The sequence below is a fragment of the Mandrillus leucophaeus genome, unplaced genomic scaffold, assembly GCF_000951045.1.
Source record: "Mandrillus leucophaeus isolate KB7577 unplaced genomic scaffold, Mleu.le_1.0 Scaffold338, whole genome shotgun sequence".
In the NCBI taxonomy this organism is placed as follows: Eukaryota; Metazoa; Chordata; class Mammalia; order Primates; family Cercopithecidae; genus Mandrillus; species Mandrillus leucophaeus.
Genome location: NW_012103565.1, coordinates 551,130 through 571,622, shown reverse-complemented (window position 1 = coordinate 571,622; position 20,493 = coordinate 551,130). Strand labels below are relative to the sequence as shown.

The window sequence follows — 20,493 nt, the reverse complement described above, 5'->3', positions numbered from 1 at the left end:
AGGAGCCTTCTAAGCAGTTTTCCAGACCATACAACAAATGAAGGATGACTGAGGGTGAGCGAGATTCTCCCTGAAATGTCAGAAGGGAGAGGTGTGAAACAGTGGGCTGCCTGACCCTACATGAAGGAAAAACTAGAAATGAGGTTTCTGGAAGAGCCTCTGACCACAAAGAGTTGTCAACTGTTTTTCAAGGCAATGATATCACCTTTCTACATTTACTGCTAACAGTATTGCTCAGGCTGTTTAAAAATTGTCAGGGCAATATTCTGTGTGACATGTTCTGCTGCCCCTATATTCAGACTGAAATTAAGAGAAAACAAAACAGAACATTTCATGTGGAGAGATCAAAAGAGGGCAATGCTTCTCTATGAAGTGCCAAGAACCTGCCGGGCGCTCTGGCTCACCTCAGCTGTTTCCTCTCTGTCCCAGGTGCTCCCAGGGGAGTAGATTTCTCCCTCCCACCCCAATACTCCCATTTCATGTTTGTGTCCCCTTGCACTAAGCACTGTCAAAGCACTGAGTTTCCAGACTGCCCGTACTCCCCAAGGCTGTGAGCTTCCAAAGGGTAGACTTCACATCCCACTCCTGTTCTTCTCCTGAGCCTGGTGCCTGGTGATGTTCAGCAAATGCCTGTGACACTGAACTCCCTTTGTGATAACCTGAAACTGTGGCAAGGGCTGACTGTGAGCCCTATCCCCGCCTGCTGCAGAGGGGCCTTCTAAGTGCTTTTCCAGACCACACAGAGAAGGCCTGCTCAAGGGCAGCTAGGAGAGAAGGACATGGTGAGGAGTAAAGGAGCACTGGTGGGAAGGGCAGGGCCATGCCCAGGTCCACGTACCTCTTTACAGTATTTGGTGACTGCCACGCCCAAGGGGTGTTCGCTGCTGGCCTCCGCAGTCCCCACCACAGCCAGAACCTTCCTGAGGGGCAGGGTGGCCACATCCCCCAGTAGGAGCACTCGCATGACCCTGGGGACCCCATGGGTAATGGTGCCAGTCTTGTCAAACATCACAGTCTTTATCTGCCAAAAACAACCACAACTCAGTGACCACAATACAGATGGAGGGACTTCCATAGTCATAGTTCTGATGCAGAACCTCACCCAACCTGCCTCAGATAGGAAACAAGACAGCTTCCTAACATGATCCTCTGTCGTTCAATCTCAGGGTTCAACAACTCCCACTGCAAAGAAACTGTTTCCCTACGTATCCAGTCAAATCAGCCACACTGAGGCTTGACCTTGACCAGGCAAAGCCAGAAACCTTGGCTGTACAGGAGATGGCACAGCACTGTCCCCCTAATAGTGACACCATCCACAGACTTCCTCACGTCAGGTCAGGAGTCAGGACCCTGAGGGACACCTGCCTCCCTGTCCACTGCCATACGCTGAGCCCAACCACAGCTTCCTCTTGCCTGCCTAAGTGCAAAAGCTACTGGGAATAGAGTCCTCACACTCTGAGTTCAAGAAAGGAAAGGACTATTCTATGGCCATAATGACAAGCAAACCCCCGGAGCCAGTTTTAAGTTGGTTACACTTGGTCAATGGCAGTCTGCAGAGTTCCCACACCTCTGGGCTCAGATATGGGCAGCAGCTACAGGTACCTGCACTTCCATGACCAGGGCCAGCCGAGCTCTAAGCCCTGCTTCTGAAAGTCCAGTAATCCCTGAAGTGTATAATTCGAACCCATTTAAGGCCAGCAGGTTGTTCTTCTCAGACCATGTCCCACAGCAGGGTTCTATGCAGGGTTCTCCCTTACAATTGCGCAAACAATAATTCAGCTTTTTGTTTCTGATGCTGAGTGGTGGCCTTCCTTCAACACACTTAACTCATCTTCCTCCAGAGATTCTTGCCAGCTTTCAGTGCATCCTTCACTATGCAGCCAGAATGATCTTTCCAACACACGATCCGGTCACATCACGTGGGTATGCCATCCCCACGCGGCTTCTAGGGTAACGTTCAGAACCCTTTACTAAATCTTCAGCCTTTGGATTCTGGCCCCTCCCTCAACAGTCTCATCTCTAGTTCCTCTCTCCCAATGATTTTCTTCCAGTTCCTCGTTTGCTCATTCAACAGATAACTTCTGAATGCACTCGATGTCTCAGGCTAGATGCTGGGGATACCGCGGGGAGGGGAAGTTCTACCTTCACAGGTCCTGTCCACCTGCTGTCCCCATGTTGGAACACTCTTCCCCAGCTCCGTTGTCCAGCTCTCACTCAACAGTAAGGTCTCAGATGAACATTCGCATTCGCTTCCCTGACCACCTGCAGCACCCTCGTCCCTGAGTCCAGCACCCCAAGTCTAGGATTGGCCCCTGTTCAAGTGTCCCCAGGGCATCAAACACCACCGGTCAATACTCAGTATCTCGTAAATACTCACTCAGCTTTGCTATTTACTTTTTCACTGTCTGTCTTTCCCCCTAACCTGGTGGGCTCCTTGGCAGCTAGAAACCATGACCATCGCCAGAACCCAGTGTGGGGCCCACATGCAGTGCGTGCCCAGCAAATGCTGATTACATAGGTGCAAGTGTGAAAGGCCAGAGGTAAGTTAGGAAAAGGAAGACACTTCACAAACACCGTCACTCACTCTTTACTCCCCGGAGTCACAGGACCCACCACTAATCCCACAGATGTCACAGTGGGGCTTTTGTCCTGGAGCCTGGCTACCTGGGTGTGAATCCCAGCTCTGCCTCTGGTTAGCTGCAGGCCTTTGGGCGAGTAACCTAATCTCCTCCTGCTGCAGTTTCCTCATCTGTAAAATGGGAATGATAAGCACCTACCACACAGAGTTGTTAATGCAATTAAATCAAGTAATGTTGATAGTTTTCATTATATGACTGGTGGCTATTCTGTTGCTACTGTCGTTATTCCTAGTTAGACTTGACTTACTATTCTATGTAATTAACACTGCTGTCTTGAGTGGCTCTCAGGCTTTTCTCTCAATGTGAAACAGTAAACAGATACTACTTTCATCTCTCAGGACGGGGAAAGCCGTGGTACAGGCTGACCTTGTGCGCCATCTCCAGGGGCTTGCCTCCCTTGATGAGGATGCCATTCTGCGCGGCCACCCCGGTGCCCACCATGACGGCCGTGGGTGTGGCCAGCCCCAAGGAGCAGGGGCAGGCAATGCACAGCACCGTGATGGACGTCTGGAATGCAAACCGGATGATCACCTCTGTCTGGGAGATGTGCTTGTTGGGGTTCTGAAAACAGGACAGAGTCAGAGGCAGGTTGAGAGTTCAATAAGGAAGCTCCCAGAACTCTAATCACATAAGGGCATTTCAGGGGGGCACTGGGCACAGTGTGACAAACTTGGGTTTTGGAAACAGATGGTATTCTGCACTGCTCTGCCATCATAGAGAACACATTACTGCTCTCCACATCCCAGCTATCCCACTTCATCCTACAGGTTTCCCTCAAAGAGGCATTACAGGAGCAGAGTCAAATAAAAGCCCTTGACAGGGGAAAGCAGACTCTGGAGATGGACCACACAGACCCAGATCCTGGTTTCCTCATACACAAAATGGAGATGATAATGCATAGCTCATAAATTGTGGTAAGGATTGAATGAGGCAATACATATATAAACATATACATATACACAGTACATAACACCGGGCATAGGAGCAGCATCTAAGAAACAGTAACTATTACCGTTATTTTTTTCATCATTAGGAAAGCTTTAAAAATGTTATTCTAAGGTGATAATCATATAAATGAGAAAAGATGCAAGAATATTTACCACAGTGTTTTGCTTTTGTAATGACAAAAAATGGAAACAATAGGAGATTGGTTAATTAAATTGTAGGTGTGGTGTATATAATAGGATACGAGGCAACTGTTGGAATGATGATGTATATCTACATTTACTGATATGGAAAAGTACCAGCAGCATTGCAAAATTAAAAAGCAAGTACAAAATGGCATGTGCTGGATTTATTCATGCAAAAATCTCTGCCTATATCTGAATATAGCATTTCAACAATACTGGAAAGGTATCCACTAATGTGCAAAAAAATTACTTCTAGGGATATGATTTGGAGGTATCTTTACTTTCTTCTCTGCATTTTTCACTATTTTTTCTTTGTAACCCAAAACAAACAAAATATGAGTCTACTTTCCAGACACTTGGTATTATTTATATTCTGAGAGCTTGAATTATCTCGGTTTATTTTTAAAAATGGCTGGTGGCTATGGAGTATAATCAAGAGATACTATGTTCGCTTACTTATTGTAAAAAGCACAGTTGTCTAGGGTAAGGCTATGGACCACAGCCTCATTAGCTTCCATCTATATTTTATTATTTCACTCTGAAAGGCAGGATTCTAAAATAAGATATATTACTAAAGGGGTCTTTTAATTTTCATAGAAACAGTTATATTTAGGTAGAGGGATATATTGTTTAAGATTTTTAGAGATAAAGATTATGTAATCTTTTTTAAAAACACACTAATTCTTGTCAAAATCACACCTGGCATTCTGACAGGACTGGGGGGACTTCTGGAAGTTACCATGAGCCCTTCTCTACAATGACTTTCGTACAGCAGAGAGATGATAGTATCTTAAAGGAACATGCAGTACCTCGTTTGCCAGCATCCTCCCTGATATTGCAGATAAAAACAAAAGAAGCCAAAGTAAGATGGAAAGGCATGGAACAGCAGAAAGCCACAGATTCCAACTTGTTTAGGACTGAGTCTTCCCATGGCCACATGCCAAGGCACTGCTCTCCCGAAAAAGCCGAAATTGTAAGCGGTCAGGTGCCATGGATAGCCACTGGCACATTCTACCAATATATCTGTAAGTTACTTTTAAGAGCACTGAGTTTCCTTAGATGTCAGAAAGTGTTTAACTTGAACATTTTTCAATTTAAGATGGAAAATTTGAGGGAGAAAATGACATCCTAGTAAATGACATGTGTCCTGAGAATATTTGATATACTTTTAATTATGTGCAGAATTGTTTTTAAAAGAAAAAAATTATCCATTCCATATTTGTACTTTTTGCTGTGTTACCCAGGCTGGAGTGCAGTGGCTATTCACAGGCACCGTCACAGCACACTACAGCCTCAAACTCCTGGACTCAAAGGATCCTCTGCCTTAGCCTCCCGAGTAGCTGAGTCTACAGATGCTTCGCCACACCCAGTTTGGTTTCTCATTCTATGGCTCTATGGTATAACAAGCATTAGACTGGGCTAGGAATAAGATAAGGTAAAAACATTGTTCCACTCATGGTGACGTTACCACTCATTGTTCTGCTCATTGTGCCGTTAACAGTACCAAATACTGTTCTAAGTGTGCCATTAGTTTTTTCAGTACATTATCAAGGTTTCAACCTCAGTGCTACTGACATTTGGGGCCAGATAATTCTTTGTCGTAGGGGCCTGTGATGTGCCTTGTAGGATGTTTAGCAGCATCCCCTCAGTCACAAAAACCAAAAATGTCATAGCTCCCAACTGAGAATCACAGATGTAATATAGAGTTTATTCCTCAAGAAAATACGTTTTTTGAGGGGTGGCCTGTATTTTCCTTTCTTTTTCTGAGGTTTAATAAAACCATATTTCCTAAGATAGTGTTCTTCAACCACTTTTTTAAACTAAAAAATGTATATGCCATTGCCTCACATACAATGTTTAGAAAACATTTACTATAAAAGGCTATTCACGTCTGGGTGCAGTGGCTCATGCCTGAAATCCCAGCACTTTAGGAGGCCGAGACAGGCAGACCACCTGAGGTCAGAAGTTCGAGACCAGCCTGACTAACATGGTGAAACCCCATCTCTACTAAAAATACAAAAATTAGCTGGGCGTGGTGGCGTGCACCTGCAGTCCCAGATACTCGGGAGGCTGAGACAGGAGAATTGCTTGAACCTGGGAGGCGGAGGCTGCAGTGAGCCGAGATTAATCCACTGCACTCCAGCCTGGGCAACAGAGGGAGACTCCATCTCAAATGAATAAATAAATAAATAAATAAGAAAACATAAAAAGCTATTCACATTACTTGGGAAGCTGGGAGGTCAAAGATGGTACTGGTAAATATATACATCAAAACATATTTTTCTTAAAATGTGTTAAATAATATTATCATGCCATTGACATTTAAAGTGAGCTATTTTCTATGACGTATGCCTCATAAACTCAAAAGGGACCAATAATACATATTGTAAATGCTTCAAGCATTACAACTGAGCACCAATTGGTGTCTGTGAAAATCATCTAAGTAGAATGCAAAGGAGAACTTTAATAGAAACCTGCAGAAGGAGAGTGACTGTTTATCCCGCTCTGGCTTAAATTTTGCTGTCAATAAGAGAAGCAAGCAAATAAAATGCAATGAATAATTAAAGCCCAGTGAATCTAAGAGATGAAAGAATAGGATCAGTGTCAGTAGATTATTTAAAACACAACCACCATACAGCCCAAGGCATTCAACTTACAGGAAAGTACTTCTGAACAACACCAAAATCGATAAAACCGATTACAATCCATACCACCAACGTCAAAGTTGACATGATGATGATAAGTGGGACAAAATATCCACTAAACCGGTCAGCCAGTTGCTGAATGGGGGCCTATGAAAAGAAAACACCAAGACCGTGGGAAATTACAACCTATGAAGAAATAAACCACCACAAGCATTGATAAGGACTGGGATAATCTCCCTCATTTAACCACATTTACTAATCAATCTCTACTCAATAAAACTGTCTGATTTCCCAGAACTCTTGACATAATTTCTAAAATGAGAAAGATGAAGTTCGTTTTAAAAATGTCTTCATTACCTTTGACATCTGAGCCTCTTCCACCAGTTTCACAATCTGAGCCAAAGTGGTGTCATTGCCTACATGGGTGGCTTTAATGAGCACAGAGCCATGTGCATTTATAGACCCCGCAATTACAGTGCTTCCGGGTTTCTTAGTGACTGGCATGGCTTCTCCTAGAAGTAGGAAAGAGACAACCGTCATTTGCTCAGCCCCATCCAGCACTCATGTGACCTGAAAGCTGCTATGATATCTGCCTGAGGGAACATAAAACAAGCCGCCTCACCTGTGATGAGGGACTCATCAGCCATGGTATTGCCTTCCAGGACTTTCCCGTCCACTGGGAACTTTCCCCCAGGGACCACCTTGACGATATCGCCCCGCTGCACCAGCTCCATGGGGACTTGCTCCTCCCTGCAACAGACGCCACTCATCACTCATATGGCCACTCATTCGGTCACCAGGTCAGGTTCTAGGTCAGTTGTCACACTAGTTATACTACGCTTGCTTATACTGAGCAACAGTATTCATTTGATCTGTTCATTTACAGATATTTATCGTGCAGCTGCTGAATGCCAGGCATTGTTCTAGGCACTGGTGACACAGCTGTGAATGGCACAGCAAAGGCCCTACCATCTCATGAAGACAAGTTCTGTGGTGGAAATGGACAACAAGCAAGATAGAATCAGGTATTAAATATTAATAAGTGCTGTGATGAAAATAAACCAGGATAACGTGACTGGAAGACTTCTTAGAGTGGCGGAGGGAGGAGGAGACTGGAAGGGCTTCTCTGGGAAGGTAACGTTTAAGCTGAGACCTGCATGCCAAGAAAGTCCAACACACAGGGAAAGGAAGTTCATAGAGAGAAAACAACTGACACAAAGGTTTAAGGCAGGCAGGAAGGGTACGTCTGAGAAACAGCAAGAAAGCAAGCATGGCTGGCAGGAAGTAAGTGACGTGCAAGTTGAGGTCAGAGAAGCAGGCAGAGTCCAGATCATGCCGGGTCTCCTGAAGCAGAGCATGGGTTTTCAATGTAAGGCTTTAGCAGGAAAGTGACACGATCTGATTCACATTTAAGTGATCTCTTTGGCTGGTGCATGAGAATGGGCTGTAGGGGTGATCACAGCAGTAAGGGGGAGAGTCAGGCTGTTGCAGTAGCCTAAGCAGAAGATGGAAGTAACCTGGACGACAGAACAAGGGAGAAGAAATACACGGCATATTCTTAGATCATGTGTCAACAAGATGTGAAAATGCACTAAATGTGAGGGTAAAGAAAGGAATCAAAGATGAGCTCCAAATTTTCATTTTTGAGCAACTGGGTGGATAGAGAAACCACTTAATGAGATGGAGATGATTATGGAGAAGCAGCTAAGGGAGGGTGAGGGAAGAGAAGGGGAAGAGATGGGAGAGAAATGGTTCATTTTGACATGTCGGGTTTGAGATGCCTATTTGACTTCCACGTAGAAATATCAACTAGGGAGCTGAAAATAAGAGTCTGAAGTGGAAAGAAGAGGTCAGAGGTAGAGAACAAACCTGAGAGCTGTCACATGTAGATGGCATTTAAAGCCACGAAATCACATGAGCGTTCCTAGGAGTGAACGGAGAAACAGAGAAGGGGTCCTAGAATTCATCCCTGAGACACTCCACCATCCGAAGGCTGAGCAGAACCTGAAGGACCAGTCAGTGACACAGGAGAAAAATGAGAATGGGAATGAGGAGGAGGAGGCGGAGGAGGAGGGAGCACCCATCCAACAGCACCAAACGCTGCACAAGTAGTTCCACAGGGGCAAATATACATAAAATTCATCACACTCTACACATACGGTTTGTGTGCTGCAGTGAATGTGAGTTACACATTGAAAAAAGAAAAAAAATCAGACAGACAAGGGGGAAATACTTGTGAGAGACTGAAATGAGGACTGAACACAAGCAATGCTGGATTAGGGTATACAGAAATTATTTGATGGCTGTGGCCAAACCAAGTTCAGAAACTGGTAAAGGCAGAGGCTCAACTAGAATGGGCTGAGAGAGCATGAGGTGAGAAGGCAAAGACAACAGCAAAAGTCCCGTTTTTAAAGAAGGCTTGTTGTGAAGGAACAGAAAAACAGCACTAGAAGGGAGGGTGGATTAAAGTGGGGATTGTGTCTTGTACATACTGTGCGCTGGTGGGACACACCCTGCAGAGACAGAGATTCTGTGGGCGAGAGAGGAGAAGACGGCAGGAACAGAGACAAAGCCAGAGGGAGGGCACCCATGACCCAGGGCCAGCTTCAGCAGCAGCTCACTAAAAGCATGGCATGGGCCTAACAGAATTAATTGTAGAGGTAACACTGGGTCATGAGCAAACGGTGAACAAGCCAGAAGAGCGTACATGGAAAGCAAGCAGGGCCCTGAGGTTATTTTACACTTTCCTTTCATTCTATGACGACTACATTTAAACTACCACAGGGACAAAAGTCATCTCATTTACTTGAGAAGGAGAAACAGACATTTACTGTGTGCTAGGAACTGTGCTAGATTTTTACATGTTTTATCTCACTGAATCTTCCCAGAAACATACAAGGTGAGTCTTATTACCCCTATTTGAGCAAAACCTGAAGATGTCTTAGAAAGGCACAAAATTGAACATACATGCCCACTTACTAAAATGTTGCTACATGCAAATATATAAAACTTAGTAACTACCATATGCAGGTAGGTATGTTAAATATTTGCACCAATATTTTCCTTTGTAAAAACTGTTCAGGAACAGTCTCTGTGCTATGAGGATTCAAGGCTTGTCTGGCTACTTCCCAGGATTATGTGAGATGCTTAGTATGACACCTGTACACAATAAGTGCCCAGTGAATGCTGGTGATTTTTATTATCTCTTAATTGACATTTTCATATTGATTGGCCTCTTGTGTACCAGGCACCAGAGTAGCCTGGGGGTACAAACAGGACACAGTACAGCCTTCCTCTCAGGAGGTTTATAGCCTCATAACTAAAAGCAGACACACACAGATGGACAATTAAGACACACACAGTAAGTTCAATCACGGCAATCAAAATAAATGGAGCACTGAAAAGGAGACTTTCAAAGACTGAAGTCTTTAGTGCTGGGAGTATACCTGTGTTAATCTGTTTGGTGGCTGAGTGAGCCAGAAGAAGGGAAGGATCTCGACAATCCAAGAATATTCTATGCTTATTTTTAAAGTCCTCCAGGGATGGAGAAGTCCAGGCTCAACAATGCCCTTGAGGCCTCCTCTGTACAAACTGGAGGATTTATCATCCCACAGAGGTCTCCACATGGCCTGAGAAGCCCAAGTCAGGAGGAGGAGCTCCCTGCATTCAATTCAGAAATGAAAGACCCTAAGAACTAAAGGTCAGACCCTCCTCCAGCAGAACCTAATCACTAAGTTTTAAAATGTCCACTTCTGTAAGGAGACTTAAAAGTGGCACATATGTACAATTGGGTGTCTAAGAAATCTTTAGTAATGCTAATCTCTTAAATCTAACTTTGAATTTCTCCTTTGATCTAAGTTAACCACATATTTCTAACTTAAGCAGCTTAAGAGGAATAGTCCTTTATGGGAGTTAATGTGGCTCCTTCTGGTGAATCTCAATAGCATTTATTCTTCAGAATCTACTATTCCTCTCCAAGTGCTAAGGGATAGGAGCCCTCTTAATTAAAAGACAGTGGTTTGTTTCACAGCACTTCTTCATCTTTAAGAGTTTCTGACAGCAATCTGTTTACTTCACTTGTCTCCTCTCTTCTACTCCCCTTCCTCATTAAACACAAGTTAAGAAAACAAAGAAAAAACTTACAGCATTATGGTCACTGGTCTACATATGATATGTAATTTGTTTCCCCATCAATTATTAAAAACAAAAAACAAAATTTCAACGTGGGAGATTGGGGATGGGGATGTGCAAGCCTTTTAATATCAAGCACACCCATGTGTGTAATGTTTCTTTAACATCTGACAGCAGTTACATTCCACTAGTGAGTATCTCAGCGCCTGCCGTGTTTACATCCCAGGGCGGCTGAGGCACAGAGTGCTCTGAGAGCACTGAGGAGCCACAGCTGAGTCAGGCCTGGGGAATCAGGAAAGGCTTCTGGAGGATGCAACTTCCATGCTGAGCCCTGAAGGCAAGGAGCCAGGCAAAGGATGAGGAAGAAGGGAGTTCAAGGGGAAGGAAGGATGTGTGCAGAGGTCTGCAGAGAGAGGCAGCCCCTTCCTGGGACCTGCCAGTGGTGCAGGGCAGCTGCAGCACAAGGCAGGGGATGGCAAGACAGGCTTGGCTCAACAGGCATGCAGGCAGACGCCGGGCCTCACTGCCACGTTAGGAAGGTGGTGTTGATCCTAAGGACAGCAGGCAGCCGTTGAAGGATTTTCCAATACAGAGTCATATGATCAACTTGTGCTTTCAGAAAGATCACTGGTTTGAATGTGGAAAAATACTGGATGGATACCTGACTGCAGGCAGTATAAGGAGACAGCTGTGGTGCTTTAAGGGCAAGACCACGGTGGCCTGGACCAGCATGATGCCAGTAGATGACGCCCCTAGAGACGGAGGTGCTAGAACCATGAGAATGGAGTGTAGATGTGTGAATGAGGGCAGGGAGGCATTGTAGAGGACACACTGGGAGCTGGCATGAGGGTGCCTTTCCCTGAGACAGACAGGCACCAAGGAAGGGGAATATTTTTGGGGAAAAAGTGGGGGAAGGTGAAGAAAAATACAGACAGGCCGAGTCTGAGACTTTACCAGCCACCCAAGAAAAATGTTCCCACTGGCAGGTTGTCTCTGGGATCTAGATGTAGGTTTAAGAATGAGCTTTCTACAGCTGTTAACCAAAGACATGGGAGAGTCAGACGTCCCAGTGACGGTGTGTAACACACAAAGACAGAGGCATCACCACCAGAACCCCAAGGACCATTCACAAGGGATAAGGAGAGAAGAAAGCCCATGGAGACTAAGCAGCAGCAGCAGCAAGGAAAGAAACTACAGTGTGCCAGATGGATAGCACCTAGAAACGCTGCCAGCACCCAAGACTTGGAGTAAAGAGAAAGCACAAGTGTCCCCAGCAAAGGGATAGTCAGAGGAAGAGGCCCAAGCCTCAGTGAAAGAAGGCAGTTATGCGAGAAACTCTGGGGGCCTTCAGATGGTGCCATGGACCAAAGCACAGGCAGAGGCCCAGATGCGGGAGGGCCCTGTGGGAGGCAGTCACTGGGAGACCAGTGCCCAGTGCACCTCAAAGCACAGAATGGTTGAACTCAGGAAAGGCCTAGACTGTGGCAATCCAGGCAGCAGTGGGTGCAGCCTTGGCCTGGGACAGAGGGGTGGGCCCAGGGTGTGCTGTCAGGAGGCAAGTAGGAATGACCACACCCAAACTGTGAGCCAAAGGCAGACTGAACTCTGGTCTTCTGGCCCCAGCTTAATAATGTCCTATCATGTTGCATGGTAGTAGTCAGGCCATGTGTCCCCAGCCAAAAACATGAATCGGCATTCTTGGAAAAGAACTGAGTTATGACAGGTGCTGCACGCACTCTGTGGGCACTTCGGCCGGCAGATGCCTTCTCCTCCTGTTCAGATCCCTGGAATAGTTCCAAGCAACTGCAGTCAGTGCCATCAGAGGCGCCTCAAACTGTACCGAAGACCCTAGCAAGGCGAGTCAGAGGAAACGTGAGTCAAAACCAACACAGCTGCCAGAGGCCTGGCTCCCCGTCTAAACGTTTTCACTTCTCAGAAACTTCCATGCAATTAATTTATAAGAGAGAAAAAAAGCAGCCCAGGCATGTGACTGCCACAGACCCATGGCACACCAGAGCCCAGCATGCCAGGTGCTGTCACACAGGGTCCTGTCTGGGGGCAGCACAGCACAGTGGCTGAGGGGGGCTCGGTGCCTCCAGGGGACCAATCCCAGCTCTGTTGCCTGCCTGCCATGGACTCTGGGGATATTACTCCACCTCACTGCACTTGGCTCTTTCTGAGGAAAGCTGCAATGATGACAGTGCTGCCTCACGGAACAGCTATAGAGTGGAACTAGACGATCTGTGGCAAGTGCTGGGGAGTGAGCCTGGAACACCAGAAGGACTCAAATCTCAGTTGCCATTCCTACAACTGCAATGATCATTTAAAAGCCAGCATCCAGAACAAAACCAGTGCCACCGCGCGGCAGCCAGCCTGTGCCTCATGAACACTCATGCATCCGTGCGGCCCCAGTGAGTTCCTCTGCTCACCTAGGGTGTGCCCAGGGCCAGGTGCACCAGCCCTGCAGACCCCATGGGGAAGCAAGGGGTCTGTCTCAGCCTTCACGCCCAGGGCTCCAGGACACAGCTAGGGCAGGCGGGCTCCAGCAACAGTGTGATACATGGACAAGGGCATGCAGGGGAGGGGCAAGGCACCATGCCTCTGACAATGGGAGTGGTTAGAGTCTGCATGACATCGGAGGATAAGAATCAGAAACACCAAAAACCACTGAGAAAACCAACAGAGAAAGATTCCCTGGTAGAGGCATAGGAGGAGACACCTCTCCCACCAACGGGGCAGGAGTGGGAGGTGCCACGGAGGACGCTAGCTGTGTAGGCTGAGGGACAGGGAACTGGAGGGTTTCCATCTGAACGCTTCTCCTTCCAGCAGTCCGAAGCGAGACCACAGGCTAATAGAAAATGTGGTGGGACCAGGGAGAGATTTTAGGAATATGAAGGAGGGCTGAAATAACCATTGCCTAGAATATAAAAAAGAAGCTAACCCCAAGAAGCCTTAATTAGCAAAAATTTCCATATTAATAAATATGCATTAAGAGTTAGTGTGTATAAAGGTTAAGAAAATGGACTCTGGATCCACCAGCCTGGGTTACATTTCAATTCCATTAATGAATACCTGTGCGACCTTGGGCCAGTTGCTTAGCCTCTCTGAACCTCAGTTTCCTCATCTGTAAATTAAGAGTATTAATAGTACCTTCCTCAGAAAGTTTCCATCTTTGGTTAGATTAAATACAAACAGATTAGAATAGAGTCTAGCAAATAATAAATGCAGCAAGAGTTTCCAGGAATAATAATAATTATTATTTTTAATATCAGGCAACCTTATGAGGAAGACAAATTTCTCCTTCAATTTTTATTCTTTAGCAAGTTGAAGTCCTTATCTCTCCGCCTGTCTGAATCTGTATCTTACTAGGAAGGCCTAGTTCATACTCTATGTTCTCTGTGAAGTTTCCCTTGACCACCACTAGCCTTCCTCTTCTTAATTCCTGGAATACTAATCATCTGCACCTCCCATGTGCCATTTGACACACACACACCACCTACAAATCTTGTTTTATAGTTCAATGCCTTGCTTTTGTAACTGGATTGAGAGGGGGGATCTTACTGTGTCTCTGCCCACACTGACAAGGTCTACTGCAATGTCAATACAACATGGGCATCTGACGCAGCTCATACAGGTTGATAGATACCAACCCCAAAGATGTTTGATAACATAACCCACCTGATGATTAAATTGTCCTCACCAAGGGTCACAACGGTGGCTTCTGTGGCTTGGAGAGACATGAGTTTGGCCAGGGCTTCTGAGGTTTTGCTCTAGGAAATAACCAGAATGTGAAATGAGAGCTATTGAAAGCAGACCTGTCCAAACCCAGCCTGAGAGTCACAAGCATGGTGTTAGAGACAGCTGGTGTGAGAGAAACAGTCGCACGGCACGATAAAAGATTCTGCAGGTGGGCATTACTTGCTATCCACCACCCATGGCCACGTGTGTCACTTCCACATTGATGTACAGTGCCCGTGCCACCAAGGTCTGGGAATTACATTTCAGCCTGGAAACAAACAGTCTTCCCACTGACCATTTTTTTTGCGGTTCAATCTAATTTCTTTTAGGGCCTGAGTTCCATTCTCTTATAAGATACGTTTCAGTGTTGGGGACAATGGAGGGTGTTAAAAATGGCATGACCTTGAGGAGGATGTAGGGATTTCTAGACCAACTATATACTCAGTTTTGCACTAAGAGACAATGTAGGCTCTGACCTGAAGGTCAGGGTTCTTTAGTTTACACAATACACCTGAACGATGGTTTTAATAATTAACCAGATTAGCTGGGATTTCAGAAGTAGTGATCAATTTGGAGATTAGTGACTAGAGCACCTTAATTATATGGAGGTTTCTTATTTCTTTAAGTATGTCTCTATACTGTGTATAATTAGTAATTCTAAACATGGTGTTCAGAGGAAGTGAGATTTGTTTACTGAAGCGGCAGCTCTTTTCTGAACCCGAAGCTGCTGTTACCTTTGCCAAGTGTTCCAGCCACCGCCCCAGGGCAATGAACACAAAGAGCATAGGGGGCGTGTCGAAGAATGTCACAGGGCTCCTCTCCGCCTTCTCGGCCACAGCAACCACCAGGATGACCAGAGAATAGACGTAAGCAATGCTCGTGGCCAGGACGATGAGCACGTCCATGTTGGCTGACCTGTGTCTCAGAGATTTGTAGGCCTGAACGTAGAAGTACCACCCGCCGAGGACCTGAAAGACAAGGACAGTGAAGGCTGCCAGCACGTAGGGAGGAGAGTTCAAGGAGTGACACAGGGCCGAGTGCCCTTGGGATGGCAAAGCCTCTAGCTTTGTGGACAGTCTTGACATTACTTCTTCCTCTGTGATGTGTGTTTATGAAATATACTTTCCCATTCAGAGGACTACTGTCCACAGGAATGGATGACCAAGAGCATGTGAGACCCTGAAAGCCCAGTGCATACAACACAAATGTCTGCTAATAAGAGAATGGTGAAATATTGGGGGGAAAAAATCATGACTCATTTATAGTGTACACAGTACAAGGCATTCCACTCCCTAAAGAGAATGGGCTCTATCTATAAGCCACTGGCATAAAAGATGTCTAATACATGGTTAAGTGAAAAAGTCAGTTGCACATCAGTCTATCTCATATGATCCCATTTCAGTTGAAAAAGTCTGTATCTGTATTACATGAACATACACATACACACAAGTGTGCATTTTCTCAATATAAAGATTTGGAGAGATTCATGCCCAAATGCCCAACTATTAATATTACCATAGCAACACTGGGGAATGAGATTGGGCGGGAGGCAGAATGTGATTAGTGAAAGGGCATCTTCCCCTTTTCTTCTTATACTTCAGTATGGTTTGACTTGTTAATAATAGTGTACATTACACTTATAATCAAACAAAATATAGAAAACCACAAATTCAGGTGGGAGGCAGTGGCTCACACCCGTCATCTCAGTGCTTTGGGAGACTGAGGCTGGAGGACTGCTGGAGGCCAGGAGTTTGAGACCAACCTGGGCACATAGCAAGATCCTGTCTAGCCAGGCATGGTGGCAGGCGCCTGTGGTCCTAGCTACTCAGGAGGCTGAGGTGGGAGGATCGCTTGAGCCCAGAAGTTCAAGACTACAGTGAGCAATGATCATATCACTGAACTCCAGCCTGGGTGACAGGGTGAGATTCTCTCGAAAAAAAAAAAAAAAAATCCAGCCTACCAATGCTTGCCCCCAAATAGCCCCTGAACATTCCAATATTAGGACAGGGATTTAGTTTTATATTCCAAAATATATGCATAGAGGCACACTTCCCACCAGACACACAGCTAGTTCCTTAATATCACCATCAAAGCAGATGTTTCATGTCTTTCTCTTTAAATTATAACCTCCTCAAAGATTAAGGACCATATCTCCACCTTTTAAGATAGAACACTCAAGAGCAGCATGGGCTCAAGGGTGATCCAGTTGTTGCTTCCAACAACAAATGTAAATTAACCTAAACAATATGCAAATTGGAGACAGAGTTCACCACACCTTGCAGCAAGGAGGCTGCTATTCCAGGGACAGTTCTGATCACTTGAAATCAACTGAAATTGACAGTGAAACCAGGCCCTTAGTAGTCCCCCACATTGGAGGGTCCCCAAGCCCCACCTACTAGTCATAAGAGAGAAAAAAAGCAGCAACTGCCTGTGTGGGGCATGAAAGCTGCAATAAAGTGCCATTTAAACCAAGCTAAAGGGCTATGTTTGTGCTTAGCAGGCAGCACATCTGAGGGCCACACACAACATGGAGGGGAGAGGTCTGCCCACCTTTCTAATACATACCTGGACAAAGGTGCACAAGATAAAGAAGATGAGATTTAGAATGGACAGTCCTGGAATGATGTTGCGGTCCAGGACCATAGACTGGTGGGGCTGGTTGCTGGGTATCAGCATATAGATCATTAAGGCCATGACAGGGATGCCAAACACCAGGCTGCACAGGAAAGACTTCTTCCACCTGGAAAGCAAATGCAGCAACACAGATATATCAGACACTGCTTGTCACCTGGGTTACAAGCCACTCCCCTCCTGAGGACTCAGTTTAAGACCTGCCTTTGTCACATGCCTGGAACAGACCAAGGGTTAAAATGAAAGTAAGACCCTCTCTTTCTGACACTGGCCATCTGAGGGAGCATCTAGAGGTCTAAACATCACTACAAGGAGGTTCCAGAGATGTTGAGGCCCAGCCCCTGCCTTCATACACCGTGGTTACCTTCAATTTATGGCTGAGGCAACTGAGGCCCCAAAGCTGAGAATCTAGCCCCAAAGAAGACTACCATCCTCAGCCTTTGGTTGCCTTAGCTCTCTTTTCAAAGTGCAATCTTATACAGACCCCCAAAGAAAAAACAGATAAAAGCAGTATTTTATTGATATAAACTTATACATTCAATTTTTAAACAATTATTTAAAATAGAGTCCATGAGAACAGTGACCACTGGCTGTCTCAATGAACACCATAGTTTGGAATCGGGGGTCATGGCCAACAGCTGTGGTCTCATGTTAGCTGCAGCATCCATGAAATTCCAACTGAGTGGTTGTGGAACCTCAAATGCACCTAAAACATGACATGAAAACCACCGGCCTGTGAGGCTGAAGTCTTAGGCTGTTGGACTGCTACTCAAGAACCAGACCACCAACTGGCTGTCCAGATGCCTCTCCTGTCAGCTCCTCCTGTGCCCCGGGCATGCCTACTGAACCAAGCCACAGCAGTCCCCGAGGGTACCCCCGACCAATTTGTCCAGTCAAGCAAACTTCCACTCATTCTTTGAGGCTCAGATCCTATGTCCCCTGCTTGGAGTTTTCCTAGACCTTCCAGAATCTGCCAGCGCCACTGATTTCATGGCTCACTCACTCTTTCTCAGCCAGACTATGAGCCCCTCCAAGACAGGGAAGATATTTATTCCCGCACCTAGCACATTGCCCTGAACACAACAGCAGCCTTTATGGTGCTGAATGAGTAAGTGGCCATCTGAAACAATGAATGATCTCAGGTCTTCTGCTCCTGGGCCATTCTCTTTCCACTCAGCCATTATGCCTGTCCTCAAATTCTAGTTCTAGAACCCATGCAAATAAAGTCTGAAAACAATACCAAAGGAAAAAAATCTACACTCTCTCCCTCCCTCCCAACTTAAGTGCTGTCCAATCTGTTAGCCAAAGGTAGCTAAACTGAAATTCCTTAAAAATTAAAAATTAATTTCCACAGTCACACTAGCTGCATTTGAAGTGCTCACTAGCTACATGTGACTAGCGGCTATCACACTGGGCAGTGCAGATACAGAACACTGCCATCATTCGAGAACTTCTTTCGGACAGCACTGTTTTAGAGGGTTCATATTACAAGGGTAAAGGCAGCTAATCCAGGAGGAAGGCACCATGGGAAGACAGGACCAGCAGGCAGAGTTGGGCCCAGGTAGAAGAAGGCACTTAGATGAGAGCTAGAGTTTATATTTTGTGTTCTACCTACTGCTTTATTTCCATCTTGTGGTCCAAGTGATGAGCGTTGGGGATTCTCTGGGCCAGGGAAGCATGAAAGCCAATTTCCTTGTCATTAAAAAGAGAGGGGTGGGGGAAAAGGAGGAAGGTACTTGGTTAAAACATGCATTGGTAGAAAGCACTTTTCAGCTTTGGAAATTAGAAAGTTAATCTAAAAGTGCCTCAGAAGACTTTGTGGGCTTTCTGCTCACAACTTCTTTACCCAATAGCCCTACAAACCCTGTGCAGAAGTTTAGCACTTCTGGGAAGACAGCTTCCCCAGACCCCAAAGCTGAGCAGTGCTGACTTATAATTTATACTTAGCATTTCTGAGTGAAGGAATCCCAAATACCTAATGGCCAGAAACCTTCATTCCATGTATGAGGAAACAGAAGGCTGGAGAGGATAAACACCTTGCCCAAAACCCCAGCCTTCTCAGAAGAGCTGGACCCAGAGCTCCAGCCTCCAGCTTCCAGCCCAGGCTTCTTGCCACTGTGGCAGAACTTGGCTCCTTCAGCAACTGGAAGCACAGCTTCGGCTGTGCCCCAACAGAGTCTACACCGCAATCTTGTGCTTTGCTCACAGTTTAACTCAAGCGCTTTGTTACCACGTTCATCTGACCACTATATCTCTGATACTCTTTATGAATAACACACAGGAAAAACTGCCAGGAATGCTCTTGTCTGGTAGCACAATTAAGAGAAGGGCCCCAGAACTCTAGTGCTGCGACTTTTACACAAAAATTAAAAGTTGGGGTGGGAGAAAGAGCAGCTGAGACTGTCTAAAGGCAAATCCTTTTACAACTAATACCAGCCTAATCATATTAGGGAAAAAATGGCCCAGAGATGCAAGAATGGAGAACAGACATTAGCAATATTCCCCAAATAAGGTCAGCATGGATGCCGCACTACACTTACCAGGTTGGGTAGGGTAGAAGCAAGCGAGATATCAGAAATCAGAAAGGGTTGGCCAGGCGCGGTGGCTCATACCTGTAATCCCAGCATTTTGGGAGGCCAAAGCAGGTGGATCACCTGAGGTCAGGAGTTTGAGACCAGCCCGACAAACATGGCGAAACCCCGTCTCTACTAAAAATACAAAAATTAGCTGGGCGTGGTGGTGCATACCTGTAATCCCAGCTACTTGGGAGGCTGAGGCAGGAGAATCACTTGAACCCGGGAGGCAGAGCTTGCAGTGAGCTGAGACCATGCCACTGCACTCCAGCCTGAGCAACAAGAGCAAAACTCTATCTCAAAAAAAAAAAAAAAAAAAAGAAAAGAAAAAAATCAGAAATGGTGACAAAGCCATGTTCAAAGGCACCACGTGGGACTCTCCTTGCTGTTGACTGCATCAGTCTGATGTCTGAGCCTCATCGATGCCATATCACTACTGTTCTTTAAGATTTGTGGTGTACTAGACTCACAAAGGCCACTGAGCTCGAAAGCACAAGACCTGGGTTTGAGCACCAGTTCTGCTGTCCATGAGCTGGATACTGTGAGTAAAGTTACTTAACCTCTCTGAGCATCTTTCCTCAGCTGATAAAAAAGTTGTGTTGTCTGCCTTCAAGGGTGGAGCCCTGGACCATCAGCAGCAGGATCATTTCTACGTCAAAAAGCACTCCCGGGGCTGGGCACAGTGGCTCACACCTGTAATCCCACCACTTTGGGAAGCCAAGGCTGGTGAATTACCTGACGTCAGGAGTTCTAGACCAGCCTGGAAAACATAAAGAGACTAATCTCTACCAAAAACAAAAAATTGTTTTTAATTAGCCTGGCATAGTGGCAAAATGTGGTATCATTTTTCCCAAGGCCAACATTCCTTTGCTCCTGTCTCTTATACACATCTAGATGTGTATAAGAGACAGGTGCAGATACAGAACACTGCCATCATTCGAGAACTTCTTTCGGACAGCACTGTTTTAGAGGGTTCATATTACAAGGGTAAAGGCAGCTAATCCAG

General features: G+C 45.7%; 1 protein-coding gene across 6 annotated transcripts in view; it reads right to left on the bottom strand.

Moving 5' to 3' along the window:
- ATP7B (ATPase, Cu++ transporting, beta polypeptide) overlaps positions 1–20,493 on the bottom strand; it is an 88,072-nt gene that overhangs the window by 10,494 nt on the left and 57,085 nt on the right. For 2 of the 6 annotated variants that reach the window (XM_011988744.1, XM_011988748.1), the window contains 9 exons: positions 18,530–18,606; positions 16,849–17,023; positions 15,018–15,251; positions 14,224–14,315; positions 7,037–7,164; positions 6,772–6,926; positions 6,427–6,561; positions 3,006–3,200; positions 839–1,021 (listed from right to left, as the gene is read on the bottom strand). In XM_011988744.1, coding sequence (XP_011844134.1) covers positions 839–1,021; positions 3,006–3,200; positions 6,427–6,561; positions 6,772–6,926; positions 7,037–7,164; positions 14,224–14,315; positions 15,018–15,251; positions 16,849–17,023; positions 18,530–18,606 — 1,374 coding nt within the window. The remainder of the gene's footprint in view (positions 1–838; positions 1,022–3,005; positions 3,201–6,426; positions 6,562–6,771; positions 6,927–7,036; positions 7,165–14,223; positions 14,316–15,017; positions 15,252–16,848; positions 17,024–18,529; positions 18,607–20,493) is intronic. The other 4 variants (XM_011988745.1, XM_011988746.1, XM_011988747.1 and 1 more) reach the window with 4 other exon arrangements.